General features: G+C 42.5%; 1 protein-coding gene across 3 annotated transcripts in view; it reads left to right on the top strand.

Moving 5' to 3' along the window:
* Positions 1 to 24,883, top strand: part of TUB (TUB bipartite transcription factor) — a 1,920,898-nt gene that overhangs the window by 1,504,947 nt on the left and 391,068 nt on the right. For all 3 annotated transcript variants that reach the window (XM_069623730.1, XM_069623732.1, XM_069623731.1), the window contains one exon: positions 342 to 476. In XM_069623730.1, the coding sequence (XP_069479831.1) occupies positions 342 to 476 (135 nt within the window). The remainder of the gene's footprint in view (positions 1 to 341; positions 477 to 24,883) is intronic.

Below are 24,883 nucleotides of genomic sequence, written 5' to 3'. Positions count from 1 at the left end.
AAAAGATCTTTAAGTTAAATGACTCAACTGAATCAATGTTCTTAATTGATAAGCATTTACCTTAGAGAAAGGTGCCAATTGCAGGTCGCCTCTTGTCTTGCAATATTGATTGTCATTTTCGATTGCATCAATAAAAACGATAAATCGTGAAAGGGACGCAGGCGAGTTAAATCGGGCACTTAGCAATTCTTAGCAATGTACTTTGACTCATTCGATCTGCTCGTAACATTTGCCGGTTGTGCTTGAAATGACGCATGTGTATGTATTTCTCACTTATTTCCTTTCGATTGCTTCCATTCTGTTTTGTCCCTTCTTCTGGTGCCCCCTGAATATGCGAGCAGTGCAGGAGGCGGAGCAGGAAGAGGCAAAGGTGCTCGCAGACACTCAGGCTCCAAAGTCGAACAAGAAACTCAAGGCGACAGCTGCCAGCTCTCAATCTGGCAGCGCCAGAAAAGAGAAAAAGGGGAAGCACAAAGGTGAGCGACACTTTGCAGAATATATTACCTCACAGAGTACGGGCAAGCATCAAGTAACTTCCAAGCTTGAATGGTGCAATACTTTGTCAAATAGTAATACATCATCGATGTTATTTTGGATTACTCACACATTCGCTGTTGATTTCTGGATGTGCGCCACAGCCTTTCTATGAACGTACACATTGTGAAAAGAGGATGTTGTTGCTACATGCATGGCCCTATGAGTTCATGCATTGCCTAGTCGTTACACACCATTGGGGCCAGCCTACGGCCAGATAATAGGCAAACATGCTTGCACAGTTCCAGATGCATAACTCCTCCCCCACCTTTACTTTGTGTGTAAAAATATCCCCACTCACCCCAGCCCACTGTTCAGTCTACTAAACCAGTCCTCTGTCCGTGGAACGCCAACAGCATGGGCCGGTAGTGGGGCAAGGCAAGAGGAAGAATAGACTGTGTGTAGCAAGGATCGCATGTAAGAGATTATCCCACTGTTTGATCACCTTGTACATCTTCTTCGTCACAGCCTTTTACATTGAAGCAATATCCTGTCCTCTGTCTTTGGCACAGAAAGTAGAGCTTTCTATTTAAATATAATCATCATGCCTCTGAGCTGCAGTACATAGCCAGAGTGCCCAGCACATTGGCAGCAAATCCCTTTGAACGCAAATCTCCACAACGAGTTTACAATGCAATGATATACAAGGGTATGATGGCCCTCCACGTGGGGGCATTGCAGAGGACCTTACAGAATTCACCTTGGCATGTGTTCCACAATTCTCCTATTGGTAATGCCACACAACTTTGGAAACTAGGTGCCAACAGAGAACCCGCACGATCATACCTCTCACCCCATTCATCGAGCTCAAAGGGTAGAGATAGGCAATCTAAGACCCCACAGTGCACAGCACATTGCATGGAGAGAATGTATTGGGACAAACTGAATTGACAGTGACGTCCTCTTCAAACTTTTCCTGAAATTGTATTTTGCTGTTCCAAATATTGCATACGTAAGGCACATTTAAGAAACGACAAATATAAAATGGTAACTACTGTATGTTCAATCAATCATCTGCAGAAAAGGAGGAAAAGATGCCATTGTTGAATGAATGAAGTGGGCACCAGTCATCCAGATCGACGAATCAGTAAAAGTGGTATACCTTAACCTATCACATATAGCATCTGCATCTGTAGGCTTCATCATTTTTCTGACCAGTCACTTCAATTCTTTAAAATGATGTGTTTTTCCACTAATTTCCTCAATTGTGAATGATTGTGTTGTACACTTCCCTTGAAACATTATGTTTGCACATACACGTTACATGCACATGGTATATTTGTGTTTTCAGGATGTGTTGGGTGGTGACTTATCCCATCTTGAAATGTGAAGGTGGTGAGCCTCTAGTGTATCAAGTAGTCCAGCCCTTACCTAATGCACCTGCCAAAGGGTGAACGAAGTGGGGTCATAGATGCTAGCCACGCCCAACACTCTGAGGGGCATTACAGACCCTTGCTTTAAAACCACTCAGGAAAATATCACAGGGTATTTCTAACAGAATCCTTGCACAAAAAAGGTATACATTCTTGTGTGATAACTTTCTAGTATCCAGAGAATTTCCGAAATTAATTCCATCACCCATTCCCCCTGCTAAACTCATTGCAGGCAGTGGGCAAGCATTGCCCAGCCCGACCAACACGGCGTTTGGAAACCAAAGAGACATGTAAAGGCAACCTGAAAAAATAAGTTTCCAACTCACCACATGAAGGGTTCAAAGAACTGCAATCCCAGTGGTTAGGCAGAGAAGAAGCACAACACTTTTTGTCATTACCCTGTAGTCACGGAACGCTGCAAACACGCCACAAGGATTCCAAGGCGGCGATAATACAAGTTACGTTTAAAGAAACTGAACAAACAGGTGAGAGAAATCGCCTAGTTAGCCAATGCTAAGATTCTGATAGAAGGAAGTGAAAAGGCATTCGTGAAAACACAAACTCGGAGCAAGTCCAAAGCCCTGAAACACACCTGGAATGCCCCAGCCAGTCCCAAGGACCAATATAAGTTCATAAACCCCAGAGGAACTTGTTACGGCAATCTTAATGTCACCTGGCCTAGTAGGATTGTTGTCTCTGTCTCCACTCTGTATGCCCTCCCTTGCCTCGTCGCACCTTGAAACACTTGTGAATTAGCACGTTATAAATGCCATATCATATCATATCAACTATAACGATAAAAAAGGGGGAAACGAAGACTGGAATCAAGAGTGGGAAGATGACCTAGAAAAATAAAAGGACAAGGTTGGCAGGAAGCCAATGTGCTTCCAGAGGATCTCTGGACACACCTGGAAAAGGCTCCCTTGGAAACTATAGTACAGATTTTTAGCAAACCTACAGCAGTTTCTCTGCAGTAGGGCCGGCTGCTGCAAGGAAGGCAGACCCTGCGAGAGGTCCCTAAACCAAACAGAAGGAAGCCTGATGGCAGAGGACATCCTAAAGAATAGTACTCTGGCAGGAGGTTGGCATAATGTCACCTGTATGAAAAGTACCCTGAATGCGGAACTGAGAAACACCCTTGTGAATGTGGAAGAAACCTAAGGTCTGGGAGAGACCTCAAGTGAATGATGAGGAAACCCACGGCCTGGGATAGACTTCAAGAGAATGCTGAAGAAAGGCAAGGTCTCTGAGAGGCCTTCAGTTATAGCTGAGAAACCCAGCTTTAGAAGGAGTGTTGTGAGACCAGAGACTGAGCTAAAGCCCGAGAAAGGAATATGAGAAGCCTAACACATCGGCGAGATTATGAAACTCATGGGTTAAGCAGGGAGACTGGAAAGGGGTCCAGACTGTGAATAATCACAGGGCGAGGCTTGCTAGGAGAACATATCTGTATTGTTCCGTTCGGTTAGAAGTGGACAATTTAGGAGAGGGAATTGTGAACACTAGTGTTGGCCACATTTTTGAACATTTATTTGAAATCATAAAGTATCGAGGAGACTAAGAAGACTTAAGACTAGGATTCAGCCTTTCTTTTGGTCGTGTCGCTTGGATGTTGTAGAAAAGGGTGTCCCAGCAGTCAAAAGGAATTTTAAGTATATGTTAATAACATTATTATTTCAACACTAGTTCCTGAAATGTAGAGAAATCCCTATTTTTTGTTGACCCACACCACTGTTCAGTTTAGTAACATCCTAAATTTAGAAACCAATAGGTGTATGGTCCGATTCTTTTCTTGACCAAAGAATAAATAAAGCCATCGTTTTAGCAACATTTGTTTAGTGTCACGTGTGTCATTTCTCAGCCTTACCACAGTTGTCTGTGGCTGTTGTGCTTCCTGTCCTTCCACTCAGAGTGTGTGCCTATCTTTATATTCTGTGATAGTCTGTACATTCTGTGTTTGTTCTTGCTCTGGATTGCTGTCTGTGTATGGATGTGTTTGTTCCATGCAAGTTCTTTTTATTGATGGCCTTCAGTCTTATCACAGGAACTTTCTATACAACCCATGTGCCTACTTATCCTGGCATATGGCCATGTCCAGTGGGTATTGCCCATGGAATTGTGTGATCATGCTACAGACTCCTTCCAGAGATGCAATGTGGCTAAAGGTCATTGAATCATCTGTTTGCCCTAGGCCTACACCAGACAATTTGTAAATACCAAAGATGCCCTCTGGTCATGCCTAGTAGGCATTTTGCCAGCTATGCATCACATGCAAACCCCATGTGCCCACTTCGACAGACCTGCAACCAGGCACAGTGGCCAAAATGCCCAGCGTATAGCCTTTGGCCATGTTCTCCATACCACCTCTGCCACCTGAAATGGCCTCTGACAATGCCATGTGGCCATGCCCAGTGGACACCCTTCCCAGGGAAGGGCATTCAAGGCCTTGTTGATTGCCCTGTTCTTCTCCCAGAGCCACAATATTGCTATTGAGCATAGATAGCCGCAGTGCATGCCCAGTGTACACTTCTACAGTTGTGTACTGCATAGATCCAGCAGCCATGACCAAGTCACCCCCATTGACACCACTGCCATGTGGCTGTGCATAGTTGGCAATTTTACCAGGGAATGGACTTCAGCAATTTCTTGAGCACCTCCGAGACAATTGATGTGCTCATGGTGCAGCCTGTGCCCAAACCCCCCAAACACTAAGCATTCAGAACGAGGTGCATTTCTGTATTTCATGTTGTTTCTGTGTATGCATGTCATGTGTATTGAATCCACATATTTTGCTTATGTGTATCAAGATTGTATTGCATGCATTCACATAGTTGCAGGGATACTTTTTTGGATATGCATTAGTGGATTGTGTGTGTACACATGCATGTGTTCTGTGTGGCTTATTAGTGCAGTGTGGTTGGGGTATCTATGCACAGCTGTGCCACACAATCATTCCTCCTCATATGCCAACACAAATGATGTGCACTCACCCACAACTCCTACATGACATTAAGACCACGGACAGCCAAGTACAGCCGCAGTACCTAAGACCGCATAGTGTCATTTTTAATCTGATTTGATACAAGGCACAAGCAAACAGTACAGATTAGTTGCAAAACCTGATTCTGCATGACAATCAGCCCCACTACCAATGTCATAAGCAGTGTCTGGTGAAAGAGGTTATATTTGCTGTAGGATTACAATGGCCAGGTTATGGTTGCTTTAAGTGTTGCAGTTGTGAGGCTTTGATGTCTTTAATACATTTGGATAAAATGCAGATCCTAGGAGACATACATCCCTGGCCTGACTCACTATAAAACAAACAGGCAGCCAGGTCATTAACACTATGGATGATCTTGGTTTCTCTTCCTCGGTTGAATTAGCCACTCGCAGTAACAGGCAATGATCTCAATGTCATCATATCAAGTAATATCCCTCTACGGGTGGAATGTCATATTCTTGTCCCATGGCCAGATCACTAATTGATCCTTGGAAAATGGCATATGTGAAACAAGCCAACTGATATCCTACCAATACCTTTTTCATACCCCTAAGGAAGATAACTAATCTAAACTCCAGACAAACCTTTATCTTCCCAGTCATTTCTGTCTCTGGTCAAGAGATTACTGAGTAATAGACATCCTTGGTCCAGCCACCCAGATAAAAAATACCCTGAGAAAAGTGCAAACACTTGGTTTGACAACTTTACACTAAGAGAAGAACTTTATGCTAAAAGAAGAACTTTATCAAATTTAGCAACCTTAATTTCTTGAAAATGTCGAGTGTGCATACGCTACAATTTATACAAATCCAATTAATGTTATGTGATACATTTGATATAAAAGTAAATATAGTAGTTGCAAAATATATCAAAGGTTTTTAATTTCGATCTATTAAAAATCTTTTACAAATACATTGAATCTACTTAACGCCTAAACATCAGAATTCAGATCCTTGGAGTGAACTGTTTTCATACAAAATAAAAAAATTATGAATCTAAAATAATTCATCCTTAGCATTTAGCTTTGGCTAAAACGTGTTTCGCACAGTTACTGGTCAAATATGCTTTCACCTTGCTTCTTCAGTGTCACGTTAATTGATCCAATTCATAGAGTTCAATTTGAAATAATCCTATACTACATCCTTAATTAATGACTTCTTGATGTGTGTTGTTAATTTTGTAACCTTAACCTTAAACACAGATTTGCCTCAAAGTTACATGTATGATATAATTGCATCTCTTTTATTCACAACATCTTAATAGTAAATTGGAAATTACCCCACACTGCGTCGTAAAACAATTTGTAGTGCATATGCTTCAATGCATATGCATATGGTGTTCGCATGTTCATGACAGCACAACCATACACTCATCAAAGACATTAGTGAGTGCTCCACTTCAAATATCGACAGACCTCGCATGCTTGCAGTACTTTCAAACAAGTTGGCCCAAACGTTCAAAGTTAAAATCCACACGATTCAGGACATCACTAGGGAAAGGTCTAACTTCTTTGATACCCCCTGCATCCCTGCAAAGAACATTCCTGTGCTCTCAGACTTCAAATTCACCTCTTCCACTGATATTTACTCTGTTTTTGACGGCTTAGTGGGAACCGATCCTCCCTTGTCTAGCAATGTCTATCACGTATGATCTGCCATCTCCCTCATCTGCAGTTCATTTCTGAGAGCAGGCATTATCCCAGCACCTCTCAAGGAGGGAGAACTATCCAAAACAAAAACTACCTTGACTGCAAAAACCCAACCAACATCCGCCGTGCATTGAACATTTCGTACCTGGCACATATACGGGAAGAAAAACACAGCACATTTATCTGGATTTAGTGAAAGACAAGACTCACTGCACTAAGGAGCACCGAAACAGCTATCATTAGTTGTGGATATTATGTGGTGCTTATGCAACACCTAGAAGCTGAAAATATTGCATTGTAGCACAACCAGGAGGGAGATGACATGTGAAATGGGACAGTCAACTTGTGAGTGTTGTTTAGTTATCTACCCACCCATAGACTTTCCATGGCCATACTAATCGCTAAGGCCAGTCCCACTCGACCTTCCCTTCTCTGGCCAAAAGTCATCCTTCTAGGATCTATTTAAGCTCTATCAAGTGGTAACAGCAAACGTCGGCTTGACAGTGTCGTTGTTAAGTGGGCTGGTCAGAGTTAAAGGCTTAATTGGAGCTGGAAAGGTGTTTCCGTTATAATGAAAATTACTTTAAAAAAGTGTGCCTTCAGCCACTCAAGAATATATGTTCCTTGCACTGAACTCCTGTTAAAAAAAAGCATTGGCAAAGCCATTGGTTTTAGTTTGTGCTTAGGTGTTAAATAGGCATGGCCGGGACCCACTATAATATGCGTAAGCAATCACACAATTTTTAACCTGCTGCCATCTTATTGTCACCTTGTACCATTATGGTAGTGCCTGGCAAATGCCTATCGCATGCCTTCTCAATAGCCACATCTGTTTTCTTTGCCATTGCTTGTTTAATTTTACAGAAGGAGATCCTCAAAGCAATCACCAACATCCCAGCTTTACTACTAATTCAATACTGTGGATAACCTCATACCCATTAATAGACTTAGCATCACCATGGGAAGTAAAGACCTGGCCCTAAATGGGATCTCATCGTTCCTTACTGATAGCACTACCAGTGTGAAAGTAGGAGAGCTCAGATGAATTCCATCTAGACCAAACCTTGCTAGGCACGCCTTTGATGTACAACTATCGCCGCCATACATCAGATGCCTGGCATCCTTTCTCAATCATTTCTCTAGCAACCTGCAAATCACCAAAATGGCCTGCAAAACCCTGTTCAAACCCTGTTCTGAAGAAGAAAGTAATAACGTTGTTAATAAAAACACAAATAAATCTATTGTAAATAAACCACAATGTTTATTTAACAACGTTTTTCATGGAATTGTCAAGGTTTTTTAAGGTATGTTTAATCATCTACTCTTTTTAACTCTTTGTTTCTCTGAATATAAAAATATATGTTATGGTGGGAGAAACTTTGTATTTGTTTTTTAGCTAAACTTTGCGATACTTAGTCATGTTTTCTATATGTTCTAATAGATACGTATGATGTAAAAAAAAAAAGCATTGCTTAAAGCTGTCTATGAAACAAAATTACTTTTTTTATGAGCTGCACCAGTTTAAATCCAATCTATTTTATATAACATCTGGGAAAACACATGGTATCACAAATTTGACTTGTTTCATTCCGGGAAACATAACAAGTTTTAATAGCAAGTCTGTGAAGATGTATTTTATGATGACTTTTGGAATATAATGTTTTGTATTTTACAGTGTCTGGAAAAGTCATACTGATCTACCTTTGAACGATGTCGAATGCTTTGGGGGAAACGACACTGGGCCTCGTGGGTGAATCTGTACATGCGGCATACACACGCACAGCCAGACTGAGCAGCATGTTGCAGATGATTGCACCAACGTAGCATTGGTGCAAGTGCAATCATCACTCATACAAAAACATATTCTTGCAGTGCATTTCTGCAAATGGGCATAAGACTAGTGCTACAACAATACCCTGATGCAAAAATGCATTCAAGACTATAGGGCTGATTGCAAAGCTTCTGTAATACAACTCCTGAAGGCTTGATTCACAAACTGTTTTGCGCTGTGAAAAGTGAGATTGCACCCAAATCGTAGGAGTCACACGTGTTGCAAAGAATATCACTGATTAATAAAGGCCGCATAGCATGGACACAGTGCTGTAAACACCATGGAGTAGCACACTGTGCCATTAGCGTCACCGCCACAAGAGCACAAAGGAAGGGCAAACGCGAGGGAGGAGAATTGGACGGAATATGCATGAAGGCTCATTATAGTGCAATACAAGGGATCGCCATGGGAGTACTCTGGGAGGCAATAGTCAAAGGAACAGTCACACCCATCAAAGTGCTAATGTACCCTAAATCACTAACCCAATTGCACCATCGAGATAAATGGAATTCGCCCTCATCTTTGTATCTATCCAGAGCAGGGGCAAAGTACAAATTCAGCACGCAAATAGTGCCAAACATTCCCAAACTGGCATATCCAAAGCTGACCACGCTCGCACTGGCACACCATGCCAGAGAGAAAAGGAGGAGGATGAAGGGCAGGGTCTTCCACATCAGGACAATCCACTTGATTGACGAGGAGGCGAATGGCAGGTACAGGTTTCAACCACAAGTCACATTGGATGTGGTGAGTGGGAACTACATTTAACACCCAATATCATGTAAATGCATGTTATACCTCAATGTGTAAGTGCTTGCCGCCCTGCACTTTATTGCTATGGGTACTTTCCAGTGGACCACAGCTCTAACAGGGGGAATATCACAAGCACACAATTCTGCTGCTTACATCTGGTGCTTCAATGCACATGCATGAAAGAGAGTAGCACGAGCCTTCTATTCCATTGCACACTTCACAAGGGTTCTAGGAGCGATTGACTGCACACATACAACTCTGCAGCAACCCAGACTGAAGAACACCAGTACAGGAACAGGAAGAACTGGAATTCAATTCATTATGAAGTCATCGGTGATGCTCACGGCCTCAGCATATATGCCAACTCTAATTACAGAGGCTCTACACATGGTAGCTTTATTCGCCTCCACCCCTCCTGTTTGGTAAAACCCATCCCATACAAGCCTCAATATACACTATAAACCACATTATGATGATGATAATGTTTATTTTGTAAGCCTTTCCATCAAACAATATAAAGAGACACCTACAGATTAAAAACTTTTGCATTAGCTGTTCATAAAAAGACACTATTACAATAAAAATAAAAATAAACATCATTGGTTAAATACAACAAAAACCCAAAACCCAAAATAACGCTAAAACAGAGTTTATGGCAGGAATTTCACATGCCTATTCCATGACCTGACAAGAAAGCAAGATACTGAAAATACACATATTTCTCAATGAGCAGCTTTGCACAAGTCTATAGCATCAATTATCACTCGGACATTAAAGAGTTTAAACAAAGGAGCTACCCATGAGCGACGAATGCCATTAAAATGTGGACACCAAAAAAACAGGTGAAAGACAGCTGGTGAGGTCTTGCACATCGGACTTAATTTAGAATTAGATGAGTTTCAATTGCAAGTAAAGCTCATAGTAGGGAGAATTCCCAAGCAACTTATAGTATAAAGAATCCTCTCTGGAGATACACAGATCCAAGTAATTTTCAAGGCACAAAGAAGTTTTGGATCTCATGTAAAGGATAATAGGTTCTTTCTCATATGCTCAATCTAGTCGTCCCTTAAAGGTCAATCCCAGTAATTGATTTATTTTATTTGGTTATACGCCCAAACACTCAGGTATCACGGCGTAGATTACAAGAATACTTGGTGCTTGGTCAGTACAGAGATGCTTGGTGATTAGTTGTTACAGAGAACATATTTGTGGTAAGCGTTCTACACAGAGCTAGTGCTAGTATCTTCAATTGTACCTGTGCTGTCCCATCTGTAGCCCATCCCTAACATTCTTAAGGTATCTTTTATGTGGGAGATCCGGAGCCATGGTTTGATGTTGTTGCCCTTTAAAACCTCAATCATTGCACCCCTGCAGACAATTACTTCAACCTTTATCCACAATTTAAGCCAGACAAGAACAGGTTTAATCCTAATGGTATTTTCCTCACCCATTACTCCTAATTTAAGCCAGATTTTCTACATTCGAATGACCTCCAAGTACAGCAGATAGAGTCTGGACTCGGTACACTTCAAGAGCCGGTTCAATAACTTTGCCTCCAACTTGTTTTGAAAAGTTACTCCTGAGCTTCGCTTTAATGTTAGAACAGATTTAACTAACTGGTCCTCCATGATCTTTTGTTTTAGAAACACACCTCCAAATAATCAAAACGTGGCACCTATTCTATAAAAACAACATTTAGTTTAATATTGATAACTGGGTACACTTTCCAATTACAGATAATAAACTTCGTTTTATTTTCGGTTATTATTAATTCTTTGGATCTGCAGAGTTCATAAAATATGTTGAGAGCTTTCCTTAGACCAAAAGGCAAAGTAGAAAGGACAGCATCATCAGCAAAAAGGAGGATGCTTAGCTGCTCACTATTTAATGCTGGGGCATCTACAGGAGATGTTAACAGTGTAACAGCAATATCATTAATAATAAGACACATTAATAAAGGGGCAATAGTACAGCCTTGGCACACACCTTTAGAAACAGGAGAAGGATTGGTTATCTATCCTGTTGGGCCCGATGTTACAGATGCCACATTCTCTGTCTATAAGGACTTTATGGCATGTAAATAGTTCCACAGGAAGGCCCTAAGGTTGACCACAGTAGCTCACGGTTTACGTTGTTCAATACCGCTCTGAGATCAACAAACAATAGGTAAAGAGCAACATGTTTTTGCATGACATACTTTTGAGTAACCATGGTCAATCTAAAGGATTGTCCGATGATTCCCATTCCTTTTTGAAAGGCCATCTGGCATGGGATACAATTCTATTTTCAGAAACCCACTGGCTAAGCCTTTTATCCAGGATTTTAGCATATGTTTTCCCTAAGCAATCGGGAAGGGATATGGGACGATGATCGCCGGGGTTGTTATGGTCTCCTTTTTTGAAAATGGGAATAATCTCTGCATTTCTCCAGGATGTAGGTGGGTCTACTTTAGCTGTGATGGAATTGAACATGGCTGTAAGTACTGGAATCCAAATTGTGAGATCGTGTTTGATTAAGTGAACCAGCAATGTGTCTGGGCCTGGTGCTTTGCCTGTCAAAGGGTTGAGACAGATCTAGCAATGAGGCACAGGTGTCAGAGTTTTTTGGAATTGGAGTACTAATATAAACATTATTGAAATGTTCATACCAGACATTTTCATGAAGGAACGATGATGGCCGCCTGGAAACATTAATGCTTCCGTTTGTGACTATTTTCCAAAATGCTGAGTAATAAAAGTCATTGACCTTCTGGATGAGGTCATTCCATACCTGTGTAATTTCTTCATTCTTTTTCCTAGCAATCAATGTTTGATATTTAGCTCTTAGATCTTTCACAATCTCATTTCTTTTGTTTTCCCTTTGTGTTCCTACTTATATAATGGGAGTTATTTCCATATTATGTCATTTTGACATCACACTTTTTATTTGGTCAAGTGTTTGCACTGGTTCCTTAACAGGCAGATACATGGCAAATTGTTGAAATGCAGATTCCTGGGTTCCCGTAGTTTTGCAAGCAGGGATATGCAACATTTAGTTGTGTGATTACCTTTAATGGAATTATTTATATGTATACTGTTATCATTTATTAATAAACAGTAATGGGTCTCACTTTGTAAAGGAACACCCTTTTCATTTGTTTCAAAGTCCTATAGTTGTAGAATGATGTCAAAAACAGTGATTTGGATCTGAAAAGCATTTCTGCTGTGAATTAAAATGAGTCTAATTTCCTTGAATTATAAAACCTTGTGTCCAGGCATTCCTTATAGTTAATGTTAATATTTGATCTGGATCAGATGACAGGGTTTCCTTTGTTTGCAAAGCCTTTCATAAAGTCCAGCTGCAGAATTATATTGGGAGGCCAAGTTTACATAGTGAAACGTTAAGTGCTTTCTGGCCCTTTGAAGACTGGGAATTTGGAAAATAAAGTTCCTAGCATGTGACATCAATTTTGATTTCATCTATTGAGAGGACAGGTGCAGGTGTTGTGCGTGAAGCGAGGCAGAAGTAAGACCAAGCTGAGGCTGAAGGTTATGAGAGAAGGGAAGAAGAAGAGTGAGTCGATGAAGAAATGGTGCAAAGTTAAGGTGCATGGTGGAGGATTGAAGAATTAGGCAAGTGAAGACAATGAAAAAATATTACAGCCAAGAGAGAGGGTGGGTAGGTGGGTTATCTAAAAGGGAATGTGTGGATGGTTGATTAAGAAGTAGCAGGTGCACGTTCAGACTTAGTTAGGCTACAAAGAGGCTATAGGTAACCAATAGTCAGTTTGGTCCAAAACAGTAATGTCCCTTGGTCCAGTGAGGTAGCAGAAGCTTTGTGGGGCATGGATACTCAATGGGTTGAAGAAACCTTATGCAGGTAAACCGAAGTAAGGTAAAGGGTGAGTTCAATGAAGTCCTGGATTGGGCAGGGGTTCTGATCCTAGGCACTTTCCAGCCCTAACAGGCCAAAACATGTAGGTCTCTTCGGCTGCTTTTGGCCCTTGGTTAAAGACACCTGGGCTGGATGCCCTGGGGAGACTGAATAAGGGGGCAGCATTTCACATGAACCTTTGAGAGCCCATCTCAGTGCTCCAGATGACTTCCAGACTTGCAAGCAAGGTCTTGCCTGATATAGGCCCAGGGAGCTTTTTTTGTAGGCACAACCTCCATATGGTGCACTGGGTCCTCTGAGAAAGCAGAACTCCTTGATGTTACCCAGCATTTAACCTTTATTTATGTCTGTTACCTTCTATTTGACCTTACAGAGATTTCTCTACTTCTACCCCTCTTTCAACAATTCTTCTACTCACTCTTTCACTTTTCTTTTCACATGTTATTTCCTTATCCATTTCTCATCCCTATCTTCTCACACAAGATATTTTCATTTCCATCCACTTCACCCCTTTGGACACCTCCTTCACCCCTTAGGTTTCATCCCTAATAACAATTCAGGTTCTTCAATTCATTTCTATCTCTCTCTTTTTTTCACCCCTTGGGCACCTCCTTTACCCCTACAATTACCTCCCTAATAACAATTCAGGTTCTTCCTTCCTTTATCTCTCTCTCTCGTTCTCTTTCTTCACCACTTAGGACACTTTTTTCACCCATCTGGACACTTATCTCATAAGAAGTAAGCCTTCACAATTCACTTCCAAATCATACACCATCTGTACACCTTATGGCACATTCTTCCCTTCACTCACCTCGTCCCTTCTCCTCCTGGCTATCTGGTTAAGTACCAACTGTACATCCTTGACCTTTCTTTACCCAATCTTGGTCTTTCTGCTTCCAGTTCACTGGGTTGCTTGATTCCTCATCTTCAAGGTCTGTGCCACGAAAATCGATTTGAATGTATTGGTGTGGTGTTTCCTCTCATGTTCTGTTATTTGAACTCTACGTAGGGTGTCTGCCACACAGTTATGTTCCTTTGGAACAGGTAGTGCTTGGATGAAAATGCTTCTATGAATGTTCTGTCAAGCACCCGTAGTTGTTTTGAATGTGTGCCACCTTGTTTGTTGATGTAAAGCATGGCTCTTTTATCATCTGTATTTATAAGAATGCCTGTTACCTTTAGTGTGCCAACCAATTTATGTGGTTCTTTAACTCAAAATTAAACCACCTTCCCTGTGGAGGCATGGTGTTGGCAATTTGCACCCCAGCCTATTAGAGATGCGTCTGTGGTTATCATGATTTGTGCTGGTGGTGTAGTAATAAACGTTCCCGTTACCATTTTATCTACTGACCACCACTGATGACTTTCATATACCCCTTTCATGAGACCACCACTAGATCATCTCACTGACCTGCTTTTTTAGATCATTGCTGCGCCAGCTACTGTTAAAGCAATCTCATCGTGAGGCGGGTATGAGGGTTTATAAATATGCACAACGCCATTATGCCCAAGAGTCTCATTACCTTTCCGGCTGTTATCATTGGGCCCGTTGCATAGCATGGGATGAGTGCTTGAAATGCTGGTGCTTGCTCTGGTGTTGAGTAGGCTATTGTCCTTTGAATGTCTGAAACCGACCCTAAAAAAGTCTTTTTTTGACTCAGTACGAGGCTGGACCTTTTCTCATTTATTAAGAAACCCTCACAGGGGAGTAAATGTACTGTTTTTTTGCATGTAAAGTAGACGCACCACTGCACTCTCTCCTGTTATTAGCCAGTTGTCTAGGTTGGGGGTACCCTGGAATTCCAACAGAAACGCACATTGTGTAAAAAGGGAACGACTCTATCATTCAGACATGAATTGGCATAAAGCTGCTGAAAGGAACTTATGGCAGAGTTGCAGCACGATCAAGTTTAGCTGCAAAAGGACTGACAATTCTTGGAGAAGTGATTGACTCAGACTGCAGGGGTCAGATTAAAGTGCTTTTGCACAATTCAGGAGCAGCCGATCTGTCTACTGAAATGTATGGCTGCATTGCACAATTTATCTATGAAAACGCGTCAGAACCACAGGTATTAGAACGTAGTGACACTCCTGACAACACACACAGGAGTGCCAACGGTTTTGGAAGTACAGGAGATAAAGTGTGGGTGCACCATCCAGGGAAAAAGGCAGAACCTGGGACGGTTATAAGAGTCAAAGGGTGGGTAGCATTTATGTTGTGTTATTACACGGAACTGACATTCCCATTTATGTGACCGCCTCCAGGCTTATTCTTCGTGCATAATGACAAAAGGAGGAATCATTCTTCTGTGTGTCTTCCTGTGTCAAGTTCAGACCTTTATTGTACATAATTGAGTGCGATATAATGTCACGTGAAATCTCTGGATGACCTTTGCCCATGAGGACACTATGTATTTACATGATGCGCGGAACAAGTCTGTAAAATGCATAAAGACATCTGCTATTTCTGATCAGCCTCTGTGCACTAAAGTTTTAGTAATGAAGTGGCATATAACTGGCGGCGTGTTGACAATGACACATGTCACTTGTGTGTATGAGATTGTAGGAACTAATATTATTATTAATGGCACAGACCAGGGGTTTAATCTGACTTGTTTGTATCGTAGGAAGACTTTTGAAAATAATAGCAATGGTCAGTATCGCTCTGATGATAATCATATACAAACAAGGAATTAGAGAAGGAAGGTCAAGCACTAGATGGACAAGGTTCTTCTGTAGGATCTCAAATAAAGACAATATTCACCACGTCCCTAAAATGTGTCATATCAGAGATTTTAGATCAGCTATTACCAGAGTTATAGGTTTAGGGGAGGGAGCATTGATTTTAAGCTTTGTTTTGTGTTATGTTTTTCGCAGGCCTTCTAGGTCTGTTTATCAGAATGAAATGTTTGGAGGACTGAACAGTCATTGTTATGATCTTGTCAATAAGCAATTTCTCAGAGCGATTTTCCTCATCCAGAGGTGGATTGTAGGGGAACAGAAAACACAGATGGCCATCATGTGGGAAAACATTTTATATTTGGAAGAAAACTGTTAAAAATATGAGTGAAATATATTGTTGGACTAACACTTCCCTGACCTGGCACATCAGACATATGTCGTCCAGGTAAATAATCAGTCTGATCCCCTGCTCTCTCAGATGTGTTACCACTGGCTTCAAAAGTTTGGTGAAAGCCCATGGCGCCGACGCTAACCCAAAGGGAAGACACTTGAACTTTCTAAAGCTGGACCGATTGCCTTCTTTGCCCTTAGCAATTCTACCTCCTTGTCTAGAAGGTCCTCGTCTTCTCTGCTGAACTTTATCTGTCTCGGCCACACTTTCTGATAAGGCTCTTGCCAGAACTCTAACAGAAACCCTCTTATGGTCTGCCTTATCCAAGCATCTGAAGACAATTCTTCCCAATTTTTGACACACAATTTCACTCTCCCCCCCACTGGAGGGATGCTTGCATCCTGTCCTTCTGTGACTACCATATTTCTCACCTGAGTTACTTTGGTGTTGTTGTCTGCCGTTGTTTCTCCAGCCCCTACCCCTGCCTCTTCCCCTAGAGGGAAAGAAGGGGTTGGACCTCCGGTCTTCGTGTCTCCAGGCTCTATCTTTGTAGGAAACTCTGTGCTGGCCGCGGCTGGACGAGCGGCCCCTTCCTCCTCCAGCCTTATCGAAAACCCTTCGACCAAAAATCTTCTTCAAGGAAGACTGGGCTCTGTCCATCGACACGTAAGTACTGGCGAACTTTGCCATGTCCTTTATGAACAGGTCGCCGAAGAGCTTTCCTCTCGCTGTTGTGGCCTGCTCTGACGTCGCCATCTCTCCCAGCCTGGAGTCCAGCTTCATCAGAATCGACCTTCTCCGTTCGGTCGCTAACGCTGTATTCGCGCTGCCAAGCAGGCAGATAATTCTCTGAGCCCAGCCCGATATAATATCCGGGTCCATGGGCTCTTTTTTGACCTTCGCTTCCTCGGCCAGCTGCCAGATCTTGGTGACCGGTCCTAGCATGTCTAGTACCTTATCCTGACAGGACCGCCAGGATCTGTCAATGCCCCTCTTTACGTCCCTGCCATACCGGCCCAGGAACGTCAAGATCCTTTCGTCGATCTCCGGGGTCTCCGCTACTCCGTCTGGGACCCTCGGTCTTGGGCATTCAGATTTCAGCTTGGACCTGGCCTGTTTGCTTAATGGTGCCCTCAGGCGCCTTCTAAGGTATTCTGCGATCTTCTCCGGCGGGTCCCATTCATTGGACCTGGGGTGGATAAGATCATCGGGATCAAACTCCCCCTTGAGCAGATCCTTTTCTTCCCTCCTGCCTTTTTTCTTAGGACGGCTCTCCTCCTCCTCCGGGGAGGTTTGGTCTTCTGAGGAGGTGTAAAATTCGGACCTCGAGCTGCTCCTACAGTAGTCGTCGTCCGACTCGCTCGAGCTAGAGACCCTTCTCTCGTGGGATCTCGCCTTCCTTTTCCCCGATCTGTGGGGTGAACCCGGGGGGGGTCTGGGCGCTACGGTCCCTGCGGGTTTTGTGTTTGCTTCCCCCTCTCTTTTTGCGAGCCTTACCCTGGGACAGATCCGCCAGGCTTCGCAAAATGCCCCTCTCTTCCCGGGGCCTTTCGGCACTCTGTAGAAACTGCACTGCCTCGGTCATACGGCGCCCGCTGACATGGGGGCCGTCCGAGTCGTCGGTGTAGTCGCTCATGTTTTGGTGCCTCTGTAGCACTATTAAGGTGCCTTGCGCAGTTTGCTTGGGCTGCCCCCGTCAAAGATGTGTATTAGTAGCTAGGCGAGACCTCGTGGTAATAACAGTCTTACCTGGGACTGAGCCCGTCAAGCAGAGGTTATAGCCTCTGCTCACCTCCTCCCCAGTGGCAGAATGAGGGGTCAGTGATTTTGTGCTGTTCTCCCAGCTTATAATCTTTCTGAGCAGGCTGTAGCCTGCGATATCAACTTCGGCCACTAGGTGGCGTTCCCGTCTAGGCAAAGAGCCATGCCTCTTCAGTTCACACACGGCTGCCCGTTCCGAAGACGGAGTTTAATGGGCTTTGAATCTACTATTATTTACGAGCACCGTGACACTCCGCTCGTACTTTTCTCCTGCTACGAGTTCGCAACGGCGCCAGAACTTCTGAGGTCCCGGCGCGCCGTTGCGAACTTCCGTGCCTGTAGTGCCTCCTAGAGGGAAACCGACGCCGGAACGAGAGTCCCGTCGCGTCTTCCCCGCGGATGTGCTCCGCCAATCCCTACGCGCTCGCCTGCAAACGCGCGCGCTATCCGCTTGTTAACAATTCAACATCAAGTAATCGTTAAGCAATAAAATTAAAGGTACTTACTTATCTTGCTGCTCGAGCAGCAAAGAAAGAGGATAATCTGAGCCTCCGAGTCTTGACATAGAATCATGACTTTCTGTAACGAATGTGTGGAAAATCTGTATTCTTAGCCATTAGCGCTGAAAACCTGCTGAGCTATTCAGCTCCACACAGCTTGCTTCAGCGAGGCAGATAATTTGTAATTGTGACAAGCAGTTTGCTCACATGTAGCTTCTGTGAAAATTACCAGTAGATTGGCCTTCACTGTCTGGTCAACGCAACCTGTGCTTTGTGCTGTTTTTACATTTGTACACCAGGTCAATGGAAAAAACACTATAAAACGAGTAGCATTTTCATTTGGAATTTGGAATCAGTCAAACCTGGAAGAAATTCAGCCTATTCAGGGTTTGCAGCACCACCCAGGCAGCCACTTCATACCGCAGACATCTAATGGGTGATTGACCAAGGAGTACACAGTCGGGATCCCAAAGGCTCTTTGCCCCATACCAGTTCTGGAAGATGTGTGAGGACAGAAGCCGAGTTTGCAAGATTACGGAAAAGGAACGTGAGACATCCTGATGCTTTGTATGGATTTTAATCTACCTTTTAATAATAGTCTGGAAAACCCCAGTTTAAACAGCAATAGTACGCTGAGAAATCCCAGACTCAAGAACGGAAATAGTCAAGGTAAATGGCAAAACCTTATTAACAATCCACATAAAGCAGGGGCAGCATACAAGTGTTCAATCTTGTGACTCTCAGACGTTTTCAGGCATGAAAATGGATTAAGAATATAAAATACACCATCATTGATGTCACATCACAATCTTAGTTACAAAAACCTATGGGGTACAGGGATTGGTCAAGGAACTTTATACATATAAAAACTATAGGGGTTAGTCTCTTCACCGGTAATAATCTGATGGCTCTACCTGAGACCACCTCTACATTTATATTAGTGAATACATGTCATCTTTAAAGTAGTTCATTGTTTAATGCAACGTGTACTGGACGGCACAGCATTGAGAGTTTCTATTGGTTGGCGTGGCACCTTACTTTCCAACCTTGAGCACTTGACAAGTCATCAACACATGAGCCAAAATGGGACTAGTGGGAGAAAACCCCAGGATCTGTTTTCTTCCAATTAAATAGGACACTATCCCTTATCCCTAGACCATGAGACAGAGTAGCATCTTTGTATTCGACCTTGCAGGGCGCTTTGGTTCTTAGAATATGTAGGGAGTTGAGGTAAGTGTTTATCTGTGTCTGGCCTTAATGAATAGACACTGCTCTTGAATTATGGGTCACGTGTGAGAGGACCATGTTCTGAGTTATTTCACCCTGCATTTATCAGGATTTTAACTAACATGAACGTGAATGCTATTACTTGTCTAACCACTAGAGACCTGGTCAATCCATTCCTTGTATAGTTTTACATTAAAATTAGTCAGCACCTGTCATTCAAAGGCTGGTTTTTCTTCAATTAGTCTAAAAGAAATGTGTATTGTGCCTTGGGAATTGATATATCATGTTCTCTTCTGAACCATCTAAATCCTCCCTAATATCTCTGTAACCTTGGAATGGGCTGCACAGCTACTGCCTGTGCCCTGATTGAGTCTGTAGTTCAGTGAAGTCAGCAGTTTGTGTTTTGATGAAGCTTCAAGGCATTTATTCATTTCAACATGTGCTGTGATTTACATTTTTAAAAGACGGCAGAATGTTACTGTTACATTTCTATGTCAGTGAACGATATACATATATTGTTCATGTTGCATTTCATGTATGCAGTGCATATGTTATGTTCTTTGTGTCTTTATGGTTGCAGAGATATTCTTTCTGTATGCATGTACATTTTGACCTAATGTCTGAGTTTATTCATGGTGAGTGAATATTTGCTTTGTGTCTATTGTATGGGCGTGTGTCAGGTAACAGTAACTTTGCTTGTTCTCAGCATCTTTAGTTGAATCAGGGCCATTGGTTCCTGTATCTGTCTGAGATAAGGCCGGTATGGCCACCATAGTGCATAGCATTTCTCACCTACATGATATTGAGGTGGGGGAGGGGCCATAGCAATGAATGATGTATTCATCTACCTGTTAACACCCCCCTCTGGTCCAGTCCTCGATCACACCCCTTTTAGGGTTCTCCACCCAATAAAACATTTTGGGAGTCCATATCTTGGTCACCCCCTTGAGTTGCCTGCACATCTTATGTGTTCATCCACACTCCACGCCATATAGCAGCACTCCTCATTTGGCTTGCAGAATACCCAGTGTCCCAAGTAATTGCGTGGGCATGTAGGATAAAAGAATTTTGATCCTGGTGGTGTAATGTTTCTTTCTTTTACATGGGCATGGAGTGGGTCATCTGTTTGGGTATATTCATGCATTCATGCCTATTACTATTTCCATCCCGACTGCCCCTCTGGCAGCTTTTTTACATTCATTCAGTGCTATTCTAAGAACGGCCAGTAGTATGAAAACTACTATAGAAATTAGTATATTAAATGCATTGGCCAGCCAGGCGGGTATCCAGGAGAAGAGAGAATTCTACCAGTCATCATTTCCAGGTTCATCCATCTCCTCCACAATCTATGTGTGCAATTCTTTCAAAGTGGCTATGACCTGTGTGAAGATCCCACTTTCCTTATTATGGGCAAGTTTATACATGCAGCAAGATGGGCCAATCATTGCACACATGCCCCCCTCAATGGCTGTTATCATATCAAGGACATACCTGTTCTGGAGGGTCATCAGACTTATTGCCCTCAGCTCCTCTGTTTAAAGACTTTCACTGTTGCATTAATTGTCTGCAACAACTCCCTTCTTGTTATATACAGCCATTTTACATTTGTGGATACCAGCAAACTAGGAGTAAAGAGGGAATTGAAGAACATTGCTGTTCTACTGAACAATTTATGCTCATCTGTTATGTCATTATAGATTATTGATTTAGTTGAGAAATAGTTCCCCCGTTTACTGCGTTTAAGGTTGAGGGACCTTTTCTTCCCCAGTTGAGCATCCATTTAAGGGATATCTCCAATCTATAAGTCACTGTGGGGTACCACTAGAGCTGGTGTACTTAAGTGCACTATGGAACATAGGCCTCCCCAATCCGGGGGAAGTTGCATGTATGCTTTGATACCACAAGCCCAATAGTGGTTTTCATGCCTGGTACACAAAAATGTGATTTCTCCCAGTGTTCTTTCTGATGTTTATTGTACCATTATTTTGGAAACGTAGGGTGGCAGTTTTCAGGGCTATTATCTTCACTGGCCCCCCTCTTTGCTAACCCATGTAAGTAACTTTGTAATTTTGGGCCATAGGTCAAGACATAAATCTTATTTTCTTTTCTTTTAATCCCTGCCACATTTGTTTCATATGGTATATATCTTACCACCTTGTGCTGTTTTTCGGCCTTTATCATCATTTTCATCTCTTGTAATCAGCTGTCTTCCTGAGTGTATTTCGCTTTGTTTACCCATACCAGTGCAGCATTTTTGTGCTGGAATTGCCCTCTAGTCATGCAAAGTACGAGGTGAGTTAGGCAAAGTTCAGTATGTGCAGGTACTCCCATAGCTATACAAATTCTGGACATGTTCATGGCATAGGGAATAAGAGAGCATACATAAAAACACTCATCAGATGTCTTTCTCCACACTCGGGTCATGTGGTGATACCATAAATTATTACTGACTTGGGCAGAATTGGTCATATATGTGTTCATGTCCCCAATGTCATTTATCACACTTTGTTTAAGCCTTTTGATTTGTGTAGTAACCACAGAACATTTCCAGGGTGGCTATTTCATTTATCATTGTGATAAGAGTCACATTACTGTACATGGGTGTGTATACATTATACAGGACCAACTCTCTTAATGCAATAAGAATGATAAATAAAAACTGTAAAATGTAAAAATATTGCTAAAAGCATTATTGCTAGAGTGTCCACTCTTTGCAAATAATCACACTATTTTGTCTACTAGTCAAAAGTGAGTATCAGACAAAATTAATAAGTCAATTTTCCTCCTCCTAAAAGTCCCTTTTCATTCCCTCAAAATTTCAATGTTTACAGGAAAAATTGGGGTAATATTGCGATAAGAATTCTTTAAAAAATAAAACATGTTTTGGAACCCTTTAAGATAGCAACAAGAGTTATATTTCTCACCCTTAAAGCAGGATATGTATCCACTATATAAGAAAAGAATATAAACAATAGGGTTTGCAGAAGCAACGTTCAGTGTTTAGACTGTTATTCTTGTGAAAGTGCCACCTTTTGTGCAGGTATTATTTTTAATTGTTTCTCTTTCTCTTGGATTGTGTGTCTTCTATGTGCGCATTGAGGCCTATGGGAGTGTTGCGCATAATAAGAAAAAAAAATAATAATAAAGAAAATGTTCACTAATTTCCTTCTATTGTTATCTAAAAACAAGCGACTATTGTTTCTCTTATTTTTCTTGCTTTTGGTTGGCTCAGGTGGAAGACCTTATTTGAACATTTGTCATCTCTTCTTCACCTTTGGATTCAGGGGGCTCTGGCAGGGGAGCCTCTCCTTTCTAGGGGTGGACATCACAGAGATGTAGCCACATGCACCTTCCTTGCTCCTTCATGGCCGTGGATGTCACCTACTCCACAACAAATGGGCCTTCAAAACATAGCCGTGCCAAGGCTGCATGACATTTTTAATAAGTATCTGATTCCCTGTATACAATAGGGGTTTTAAAACTGTTTCAGAATCCATTTTTGTGTTGTCTTCATCCATTTTTATGATCTCCCCTGTTGTACACAAAGCTGTTGAGACAAACACTCACCGTCATAGCAGCTAAATACCCATGCATTTAATTTCCAAGTACATTTGACACTCTATGAGTATCCGTTTGTGCTTGAGTGGGATAAGCAAGAGGGACATGCATACGGCATCCTAGGAACAGCTCATGAGGAGTCTGTTGATGGTCTGAGCCAGGCTGATTATGTATTGGAAAGAGGGCCATGGGTAGGCAATGGAACCATCCTTTTCTCAGGGTCACCTTTAGCTTGGCAATGCGTTCTTTGAGGATTCCATTGAGACACTCACATTACTTTTTGCTTGCCGGTGATAAGCAGAATCAAATTTGTGCTTGACACCCAATAGTGGCGCATGTTGCACTTGCGTGCCATCTGTGCATAAGAGGCCATGCTTCTTCCAATGTGACATTCCTGCGTGTACTGTTGACATCCTCCTAGGTGAAGTCTTTATGTTGTATCACTACACTTTCGAGGTGTATGCTTCCAAGGTCCATTTGGAGCACTCAGTTGAAGATAGAAAGGGACTCATAGTACCCCTGAGGAAGCCTTGTATGTTCCCACTTAGCCCACGATAGGAAAACAAAGTCAAGTCTTGTGGCTCTTCATGGAGGAGGATTGAAAAGAATGCATTTTTAAATAGATCACAGTGAAATATTGGGCTTTAGATGGGATATTTCACAATACAGTGGCTGGGTTCGGAACCAATGGGAAATCTGCTTGAACATTATTGTTTAGCGGGGTAAATCCTGAATAAATCTCCATGATGCCCCTGTCAATGTTTTATCTAGGTATACTGCCGTGTTACATGGGGATTCTGATGGCACATATATCCCTCATTGCACTAGAGAGGAAATGTATCATAGGTACCCTCATCTGCTTCTCTTGACATTGGGCACCATCTCACCCATTGCAAAATAGCTCCTGATTTCAGTTTCATTCTGACTGTTGCTACTCCTTTAAATAAAGCACCATCATAGGGACTACTAGTCCACAATATGCTTGGTACCTGTCCCAAATCTTCCTGGAGAAAAGACAGTGGGCCTCATTACACGGTAGACGGTAAGGGTTTACCGGTACTGGTATTTTACCGGTACCGGTAAATCCTTACCGCCTTACTACAAGGTCCCTTTGCGGGTTGGGGAATTTAACGCCTGCTTTTTGCAGGCGTTAAAAACCAACCCGCAAAGGGACCCAGGGAGCTAATTACGGTACCGCAATTTGCGGTGCCGTAATTAGCCGCCTTACCCATTCCCATTATGCCCTATGGGGCAAAAATGGGAATGGGGAAGGGCAATGTTAGAAGTGGGAATTACCGCCCCGCCAACCTTGGAATGGGGCGGTAATTCCCCTTTCCACCAAGGCGGTGCCGGTATTTTACCGGCATGAACCATGGCGCTAATAGCGCCATGGTTCTCCGCCTGCCGTGTAATGAGGCCCAGTGTCTTTTTTACCAATGACATTCTCTGCGGCTACTCTGTGCTCTCAATTTGTAGCTGATAGGTGAGGCTTATGTTAAATACTACCTCACAGCTGTAAACAAGTCTTAATCTGTCAGATAGGTCAATCGGTGTCCCTCATAAAGAGCTCACAGTTCTCCAATGTATTCCCTCATCATTAATACCATGTAGAATCACCCTGTCTTCTCTCACTATTGCTGCTTCTAGCTCTATTGTAACCACTTTCACTTCTTCCTCATCCATAGGTACTTCTGGTCTGAACAAAAACTCGGTGGATACTCACAGCATCCTGCCTCTAAATCTTGGCAGCT

Source organism: Ambystoma mexicanum, chromosome 11 (assembly GCF_040938575.1).
Source record: "Ambystoma mexicanum isolate Mex_15411 chromosome 11, UKY_AmexF1_1, whole genome shotgun sequence".
NCBI classification, from domain to species: Eukaryota; Metazoa; Chordata; class Amphibia; order Caudata; family Ambystomatidae; genus Ambystoma; species Ambystoma mexicanum.
The sequence above is the reverse complement of the archived record's forward strand: the minus strand, read 5'-3'. Positions and strand labels throughout refer to the sequence as shown.